The sequence below is a fragment of the Bufo bufo genome, chromosome 10 (genome assembly GCF_905171765.1).
Source record: "Bufo bufo chromosome 10, aBufBuf1.1, whole genome shotgun sequence".
Classification (NCBI taxonomy): domain Eukaryota; kingdom Metazoa; phylum Chordata; class Amphibia; order Anura; family Bufonidae; genus Bufo; species Bufo bufo.
The window spans coordinates 97399840-97410017 of record NC_053398.1 but is presented as its reverse complement, the minus strand read 5'-3'; the positions used below and the strand labels follow the sequence as shown (position 1 = coordinate 97410017).

Here is a 10178-nt window from a genome sequence, read left to right as displayed (position 1 = left end):
CGCAATGTCTTCTATCAAGATGGCCGCAATAGCCTCTATGCGATCAAATGGATAAAGCGAGTATTTATTTATTTTACCCTGATTAACCCCTGAAAGGCCTAAATGGTAGCCTCAGATGCCACAAACAGCGATGAGTGGTTCAATGATGGGAGGCAGCGCAATCACCATTCCCAGTCCTGCGCCCGCAATATCCAAAGAAATTTACTAATTCATCAAGAAGAGACTTTCTTTGTGAAATTCAGCGAAGTAGCTGAATTTAGTTTTCCATAACTTTGCGCATCTCTAATAATGATCACAAAACCACAGCTGCAATACAATGAAAAATTATTTATTACAGATCATATGTAAGCCTCCATTCAACATTCTTTCTGTAACTGGGTGAGATGCCAGACATTCTAGTTTCGCCTGTTGTAATGTGCTTAAATGGAAAAAGATTCAACAAGTCTCTGCAAATAATAAAGAGAACAAAGAGAGATTACAGCCTAGATTATATTAATGCATCATTCATCATCAAGTGCAGAAGCATGAGGCGGGAGATTTATAAAAACTCATAGCAACCAATCAGAGTCCAGCTTTCGTGTTTCAGAGTAGAGCTGTCGCGAACATAAAATTTTCCGTTTGCGAACGGCGAACGCGAGTTTCCGCAAATGTTCGCGAACGGGCGAACCGGGCGAACCGCCATAGACTTCAATAGGCAGGCGAATTTTAAAACCCACAGGGACTCTTTCTGGCCACAGTAGTGATGGAAAAGTTGTTTCAAGGGGACTAACACCTGGACTGTGGCATGCCGGAGGGGGATCCATGGCAAAACTCCCATGGAAAATTACATAGTTGACGCAGAGTGTGATAAGTTGAATTCGCAATGCGATTAATATAAACTGCATTAATCGCATTGCGAATTCAACTTAGAGCTAAGTTCCTAATGGTTGTATTGCTAGAATTGACGAATATAACGAATATACTGTAGCACTATATTCTCAATCTTCGTTATATTCTAGCAATACAACCATTAGGAACCCAGCTCTAAGTTGAATTCGCAATGCGATTAATATAACCTGTATTAATCGCATTGCGATTACAACTTAGTCAAATTTGTGACACTGCAGCTTCAGAATGAATCTAAGATGGATGCTGTCCTTGCTATTTGATAGGAGGTGGGAGGGTCTGGGAGGGAGGGTATGCTGATTGGCTGGAATGTGTCTGCTGACTGTGAGGTACAGGGTCAAAGTTTGCTCAATGATGATGTATAGGGGGCGGACCGAACATCGCATATGTTTGCCTGCCGCAGCGAACGCGAACAAGCTTTGTTCGCTGGGAACTGTTCGCCGGCGAATAGTTCGGGACATCTCTATTTCAGAACTCCTTTGGAAAATGAAAGGTAGAATCTGATTGGTTGATATGGCCAGTTTAACTTAGGAAAAGAAACTAGTGATGTCCTGGGTCCCTGCAACTTTACGTTACATTTTTTTTGGCGCAAACATTTGTTAAGGACATCTGGTAACACAAACCACTGGCATCCAAGTATACAGTTGCAAGAAAAAGTATGTGAACCCTTTGGAATGATATGGATTTCCGCACAAATTGGTCATAAAATGTGATCTGATCTTCATCCAAGTCACAACAATAGACAATCACAGTCTGCCTAAACTAATGACACACAAAGAATTAAATGTTACCATGTTTTTATTGAACACACCATGTAAACATTCACAGTGCAGGTGGAAAAAGTATGTGAACCCTTGGATTTAATAACTGGTTGAACCTTCTTTGGCAGCAATAACTTCAACCAAATGTTTCCTGTAGTTGCAGATCAGACGTGCACAACGGTCAGGAGTAATTCTTGACCATTCCTCTTTACAGAACTGTTTCAGTTCAGCAATATTCTTGGGATGTCTGGTGTGAATCGCTTTCTTGCAGTCATGCCACAGCATCTCAATCGGGTTGAGGTCAGGACTCTGACTGGGCCACTCCAGAAGGCGTATTTTCTTCTGTTTAAGCCATTCTGTTGTTGATTTACTTCTATGCTTTGGGTCTTTGTCCTGTTGCAACACCCATCTTCTGTTGAGCTTCAGCTGGTGGACAGATGGCCTTAAGTTCTCCTGCAAAATGTCTTGATAAACTTGGGAATTAATTTTTCCTTTGATGATAGCAATCTGTCCAGGCCCTGACGCAGCAAAGCAGGCCCAAACCATGATGCCCCCACCACCATACTTTACAGTTGGGATGAGGTTTTGATGTTGGTGTGCTGTGCCTCTTTCTCCACACATAGTGTTGTGTGTTTCTTCCAAACAACTCAACTTTGGTTTCATCTGTCCATAGAATATTTTGCCAGTGCTGCTGTGGTGCTCTTGTGCAAACTCTAAACGTGCAGCAATGTTTTTTTTGGACAGCAGTGGCTTCCTCTGTGGTATCCTCCCATGAAATCCATTCTTGTTTAGTGTTTTACGTATCGTAGATTCGCTAACAGGAATGTTAGCATATTCCAGAGACTTTTGTAAGTCTTTAGCTGACACTCTAGGATTCTTCTTCACCTCATTGAGCAGTCTGCGCTGTGCTCTTGCAGTCATCTTTACAGGACGGCCACTCCTAGGGAGAGTAGCAGCAGTGCTGAACTTTCCCCATTTATAGACAATTTGTCTTACCGTGGACTGATGAACAGCAAGGCTTTTGGAGATACTTTTATAACCCTTTCCAGCTTTATGCAAGTCAACAATTCTTAATCATAGGTCTTCTGAGAGCTATTTTGTGCGAGACATCATTCTCATCAGGCAATTCTTCTTGTGAAAAGCAAACCCAGAATTGGTGTGTGTTTTTTATAGGGCAGGGCAGCTGTAACCAACACCTCCAATCTCATCTCATTGATTGGACTCCAGTTGGCTGACACCTCACTCCAATTAGCTCTTGGAGATGTCATTAGTCTAGGGGTTCACATACTTTTTACACCTGCACTGTGAATGTTTACATGGTGTGTTCAATAAAAACATGGTAACATTTAATTCTTTGTGTGTTATTAGTTTAAGCAGACTGTGATTGTCTATTGTTGTGACTTAGATGAAGATCAGATCACATTTTATGACCAATTTGTGCAGAAATCCATATCATTCCAAATGGTTCACATACTTTTTCTTGCAACTGTATGTTCTATAAAGGTTTATATAGAATTAAAATACACGGCCAGGTGTTTTTTACACTGTACATTTGATAGTCCAAGACACTTCCATGCAGCTCTCCGATTGGCCAGCACTGCTCATGTGACCAATTTTGGCCAATCCCAGAGCAAGGCTGGACAAGCAGTAAGTGTCTTGGACTACCAAAGGCACAGCATGAATCAGGTGGTCTGAGAAGTGGGATGGCAGAAGAGGAGACTGGGAATCAGCAGATCTGCAGCAGGGAAGATCTTCTTTGAATTTCAGCAGACAAATCAGTTTATATTCAAGTGATTTTGTATTGTAATTTTACATATTCATGAATTTGAAAAAGCAGAAATACTGCCACATCAAACTGTCACTCTTAATGCACTTGTTTATTTTTTCTATTCCATCTAATTCATGGTTGCTTTATATCATTTCACAAGCAGCAGATGATTATGGTAATGTGTAAAAAAGGTTGAGAGACCCGCTGACCTCTATTCCCACAGGGTAGGTGCACCAACCACAGTTTGAATACACCCCTCAAAATGCGGATTGTAATAGAAAAAGTATGGATGGGCACTCGTATATGGAGATAAATAGGACACAATTTCTTATTAAGACTTACATTAAAATATTACAATCACAATATAAGATAAAATAGACAGTGTATAATAAGATAAATGATACAATAAGAGGAGATCAATTATTGTACTGTTTTATAGAGCTGGGGCTGATAACCCAAAAAAATCCCCACTTTTTATTCACAGGGCTGTGAGGTCCTGGGAATTTGGATATTAAAATGCAGGTGGGATAAAAGAGGTGATCAGTCCCTGCTCAAATCAGTAATGTTTATCTATAATTTCATAAATGTATAATCACACACCTATAAAAACATTTTTCACCTATGGTGATATAATTGGTCCTAAAAAGAATTGCCGCTCGATTATCCTGTTTCAATTGTTCATGTGTCTAAGAGTAATATTATGCATATAAATAGTTTCCTCTATGATTGATAGTCTTTGCAAAATGTAACCGGTCTCTTTATATATCCGCAAAGAGTTGTTGCGAAATATAACTGGTCTTTTTTGTGTCAGTCTTTTTTGTATCTATAGGGAACTCTTGTATTAACATCCAGGTTAAATCGCTATGACGAGAGTCCTTAGTAATATTTCTAGTGCCGTTCGTTATTTCCCCATTTGCATTGTGTAGCACATCAAGAATCTTTACCCACTGTGTGGGCTTACCTTTGCCTGTAACTTGCGGGGACTTACGAATGGATCCATACTCCCACTGAGGAAGGGGACAGCATCTCCCCGAAACGCATCTGGCGTAGGACCTTGGAAAAATACCCCGCTTCTATGAACTCAAGTGCACTTTGAAGAAAAAGGAACCTTTTCTATCCCATTAAAAAAGACCTGAAGACGTCATTCACCTGCGCCTGAAAGGTACGTGATCCTCACACCAAACCGGACCTTGAAACTAGTGGTGAGAGACACGTGGGACGCGACCAACCCCACAACCGGGACGTCGGTATACAGTGTGGAGTACGGATCCATTTGTAAGTCCCCACAAGTTACAGGCAAAGTTAAGCCCACACAGTGGGTAAAGATTCTTGATGTGCTACACAACGCAAATGGGGAAATAACGAACGGCACTAGAAATATTACTAAGGACTCTCGTCATAGCGATTTAACCTGGATGTTAATACAAGAGTTCCCTATAGATACAAAAAAGACTGACACAAAAAAGACTGGTTATATTTCGCAACAACTCTTTGCGGATATACACTCACCTAAAGAATTATTAGGAACACCATACTAATATGGTGTTGGACCCCCTTTTGCCTTCAGAACTGCCTTAATTCTACGTGGCATTGATTGAACAAGGTGCTGATAGCATTCTTTAGAAATGTTGGCCCATATTGATAGGATAGCATCTTGCAGTTGATGGAGATTTGAGGGATGCACATCCAGGGCACGAAGCTCCCGTTCTACCACATCCCAAAGATGCTCTATTGGGTTGAGATCTGGTGACTGTGGGGGCCATTTTAGTACAGTGAACTCATTGTCATGTTCAAGAAACCAATTTGAAATGATTCGAGCTTTGTGACATGGTGCATTATCCTGCTGGAAGTAGCCATCAGAGGATGGATACATGTTCTCATTCTGTTTACGCCAAATTCGGACTCTACCATTTGAATGTCTCAACAGAAATCGAGACTCATCAGACCAGGCAACATTTTTCCAGTCTTCAACAGTCCAATTTTGGTGAGCTTGTGCATATTGTAGCCTCTTTTTCCTATTTGTAGTGGAGATGAGTGGTACCTGGTGGGGTCTTCTGCTGTTGTAGCCCATCCGCCTCAAGGTTGTGCGTGTTGTGGCTTCACAAATGCTTTGCTGCATACCTCGGTTGTAACGAGTGGTTATTTCAGTCAACGTTGCTCTTCTATCAGCTTGAATCAGTCAGCCCATTCTCCTCTGACCTCTAGCATCCACAAGGCATTTTTGCCCACAGGACTGCCGCATACTGGATGTTTTTCCCTTTTCACACCATTCTTTGTAAACCCTAGAAATGGTTGTGCGTGAAAATCCCAGTAACTGAGCAGATTGTGAAATACTCAGACTGGCCCGTCTGGCACCAACAACCATGCCACGCTCAAAATTGCTTAAATCACCTTTCTTTCCCATTCTGACATTCAGTTTGGAGTTCAGAAGATTGTCTTGACCAGGACCACCCCCCTAAATGCATTGAAGCAACTGCCATGTGATTGGTTGACTAGATAATTGCATTAATGAGAAATAGAACTGGTGTTCCTAATAATTCTTTAGGTGAGTGTATAAAGAGACCGGTTACATTTTGCAAAGACTATCAATCATAGAGGAAACTTTTTATATGCATGATATTACTTTTAGACACATGAGCAATTGAAACAGGATAATCGAGCGGCAATTCTTTTTAGAACCAATTATATCACCATAGGTGAAAAATGTTTTTATAGGTGTGTGATTATACATTTATGAAATTATAGATAAACATTACTGATTTGAGCAGGGACTGATCACCTCTTTTATCCCACCTGCATTTTAATATCCAAATTCCCAGGACCTCACAGCCCTGTGAATAAAAAGTGGTGATTTTTTTGGGTTATCAGCCCCAGCTCTATAAAACAGTACAATAATTGATCTCCTCTTATTGTATCATTTATCTTATTATACACTGTCTATTTTATCTTATATTGTGATTGTCATTTTTTTATGTAAGTCTTAATAATAAATTGTGTCCTATTTATCTCCATATACGAGTGCCCATCCATACTTTTTCGATTATGGTAATGTATTCAGAAACATTTCCATACATCAGGTGTGAAATGTGATCAACAGCGACTCAGTACTGTATAAAATATCCACCACTCCCTTGGATGCTAATGAGGTTCTGTCAAGAGGAAATTAATCACTTTCGCACTGCTGATACTGTAGACCTTAAAGGAGTATCCTGGTTGTCAGAAGTTATCCCCTATCCACAGGTTAGGAGACAACTATTAGATCACGAGAATGGAAGCCCAGTACCTCCTGCGGCCGTGGGTGGTTGCTCTATTAATTTCCATGGAAGTTCCGAAAATAGCCGAGTACAGGGCTGCAGGATTCCCATAGAAATGAATGGAGCGGTTGCACGCATGCCCGACCGGCCACGCTGCTCTATTCAGAGGGGCTGCAGGTGGTACAGTGCCCCTGTTCTTGTGATTGGTAGAGGTCCCAGTGGTAGGACCCCCAGCGATCTGTTATTCCCTATCCCCTTTAAGGTTTGGGTGGTCCGCATTTATTTCTTAACTTCCTATGTATATATGCCCTATATGAAAAGGAAAGTAGGTTGCAATTTAAAATGTGACAGTTGCTCTTGTGCTTAAATATTTTTTGAAAAACAGTATTTGATCCCCTTTTATTTAACATTTTCCTGTGTATAAAAAAAATAAAAATTAAAAATAGTCGTGAACAATTGCACAAAAAAGCCCCACGTGTTATTGAAAAAAACGCAAAAAAAGACAAAAAAAAGTTACAGCTTTCAAAAGTGCATGCGCTGAAAAAAATAAAATTGGTTAAGCATCATTAAGAAACACACACAAATCTTTCGAACTATAAGACTCACCCCCACAAACCAGAAAAGTGGGGAAAAGTGGCAGTGCAGTCTTATAGTCAAATTTAGTGCTGAGCGAGCATGCTCGGCCGAATACCAGTTTGGCTCGAGCATTGCTATGCTCGGCACATGGCGGTACTCGGCCGAGTACCGCATGTGCTCGAGCGCATATGCTCGAGCGCATATGCTCGAGTCTCCTCCCCGCACTTTCGGGACTGCTAAGCAGCCAATAAACGTGCAGGTAAGTACTGCCCTCACTGTAATGCCAGTAGCCATGTTGGCTACTGGCATTACAGTGATTGGCTGGCTGGTATGCGTCATCGGGTGCTATATAGCACCCAAAGACGCGTGTTCGGCTCATTCTAAGTCAGGGAGAGCTGAGCATAGGAAGGGACAGCGTGTAGGGAGTGTAATTGAATTACATTTTTCTACAAAAACGTTTCATAGACCCAAAAGTCCTTGTAAGGACTATTGTGTGTGACAGCAGCAATATATGTTTGCAGGTTGCGCTTAATTGCTCAGTGTTAGGCAGAGCTGTGCATAGGAAGGGACAGAAGGTGTAGGAAATGTAATAGGAAGATTTTTATACAAAAAACTTTTCAGAGACCCAAAAGTCCTTTTAAGGACAATTGTGTGTGACAGCAGAAAGATATATTTTTAGCGCATCCTGCGCAAAATACTGTGTGATAGGCCGCTGCAGACAGTTAAATTATTCACGCCACATCTCCTGCGTAAGTTGTGCGCATCCCTAAAATATCATTGACATCCAGTACACTTTTTCCATAGACTGTGTCCCCTGTGGACAGTAAGATTATCCGCGCCACATCTCCTGTTTAAAGTGTGTGCATCCCTAAAATATCAGTCACATCTAGTGCTCTTTTTCCGTAGACACTGCGAACTGTGACATTACCTGTGGTACCTGTCCTGTATAACATTTCCTCACCACAAATACCTTTGTAAATTTTTTTGCACATACACTTCCAAATCCTACGCTAATGTATGTGTGACATATTTTCAAGCATATATCACATTTAAAATGAAGAAGGCGAGCAGTAAGGGATGGGAAAGTGGCCGTGATGCTGATGGTGCGCGCAGAGGCCGTGGCCCTGGGCGCAGGGAAACTGCTTTTTTGAACATCTTTTTGTATGAAGAGATAGTCACCCAACTAGGGACTGCTGTTTCCGTCACTTATTCACTGACATTATTATACATCTAACCCTGCTCCATATACTGTACAGTCTCTCCAAACAAGTGATCCCACACTTGGATATTCCGAGGACCTCTTTTCATTGCCATTACTTGATGGTGGGGAATGGCAATTAGTGTTTAATAAGGTGGATGATGATGAGACACAGTTGCAAATGATTCAACCGCAATTACTGTCACAAGAGGTTGATGAAGAGGATGAGACACAGTTGTCAATCACTGAGGTTGTGGTTATGTCAACAAATCAAGAGGATGATCAGAGTGAGGAAGTGGAAGAGGAGGTGGTGGACGATGAGGTCACTGACCCAACCTGGGAAGGTGGAAAGCCGAGCGAGGACAGCAGTACAGAAGGGGAGGGATCTGCAGCAACGCAACAGGCTGGAAGAGGCAGTGGGGTGCCAAAAGGGGGAAGGCGGGCCACACCACACAGGAGAATGTTCCATGGAGCAACCCCTTGCAGAAATCTCCCTTGTCAAGGGGTAGATGTTCCGCAGTATGGCGCTTTTTTGAGGAAAATGCAGACAAAAGAATACTAGTTTGTAACCTGTGCGCATCCCTAAAATATCATTGACATCCAGTACACTTTTTCCATAGACTGTGTCCCCTGTGGACAGTAAGATTATCCGCGCCACATCTCCTGTTTAAAGTGTGTGCATCCCTAAAAAATGCGCAACTTTCCAAATGACTGGCTTTGGAAATGTTGCCATTTAGGCTTGTGGACACTGAGGCCTTCCACAGCCTGGTGTCAGCGGCCGTCCCTCGTTACGCAGTCCCCAGCTGCCACTATTTTTCCCGGTGTGCCGTGCCTGCCTTACACCAACATGTGTCCTGTAACATCACACGTGCCCTGACCAATGCAGTTCCTGGGAAGGTCCACTTAACCACTGACACATGGACAAGTGCATTCAGCCAGGGATGCTACATTTCCCTGATGGCACACTGGGTGAACTTTGGAGGCCGAACCGAGTCGTAACCTGGGATGGCACAGGTGCTACCGACGCCAAGGATTGCGGGCCCTATGTCGATCAGGGTTTCCGCCAGCACCTACGTTAGTGGCTCCAACCCCCACTTCTCCTCCTCCTCTACTTCCATCTCTGAATTATCTGCGTACAGCACCAGTCAGCCATCAGTTGGTAGCTGGAAGCAGTGTAGCACTGCAGTGGGGAATTGGGAACAGGCCGTGCTGAAGCGGATATGCTTAGGTGACAAACAGCACACCGCTGCAGAGCTGTGGCAGGGAATAAGAGACCAGATTGAGCTGTGGCTCTCGCCACTCAACCTAGAACCAGGCATGGTTGTGTCTGATAATGGCCGTAACTTGGTGGCGGCTTTGGAGCTCGTCAAGCTCAGACACATCCCATGCCTAACCCACGTGTTCAATTTTGTGGTTCAGCGGTTTCTCAAAACCTACCCCAATTTGCCTGAGCTACTGGTGAAGGTGCGCCGCGTGTGTGCACATTTCAGCAAGTCACCGACAGCTTCAAATGGTCTGTCAACGCAGCAGCAGCGCTTGAAATTGCCAGCTCACTGGCTGTTGTGCGACGTGAGCACACGCTGGAACTTGACGTTCCACATGTTGGCCAGGCTTTGTGAGCAGCAGAGGGCAGTAGTGGAATACCAGTTGCAACATGGTCGTCGCCTTTCCAGTCAGCTTCAGCTATTCACAAGTGAGGAGTGGGCATGGATGTCTGACCTCTGTGAAGAAACTTT

General features: G+C 42.9%; 1 protein-coding gene across 3 annotated transcripts in view; it reads right to left on the bottom strand.

The window, feature by feature from the left end:
• Window positions 1-308: 308 nt before the first annotated feature.
• LOC120980140 (transmembrane protein 272-like) overlaps window positions 309-10178 on the bottom strand; it is a 170120-nt gene continuing 160250 nt past the window's right edge. For 2 of the 3 annotated variants that reach the window (XM_040409029.1, XM_040409030.1), the window contains one exon: window positions 309-446. In XM_040409029.1, coding sequence (XP_040264963.1) covers window positions 420-446 — 27 coding nt within the window. In that variant the 3' untranslated portion in view covers window positions 309-419. The remainder of the gene's footprint in view (window positions 447-10178) is intronic. The other variant, XR_005774475.1, reaches the window with a different exon arrangement.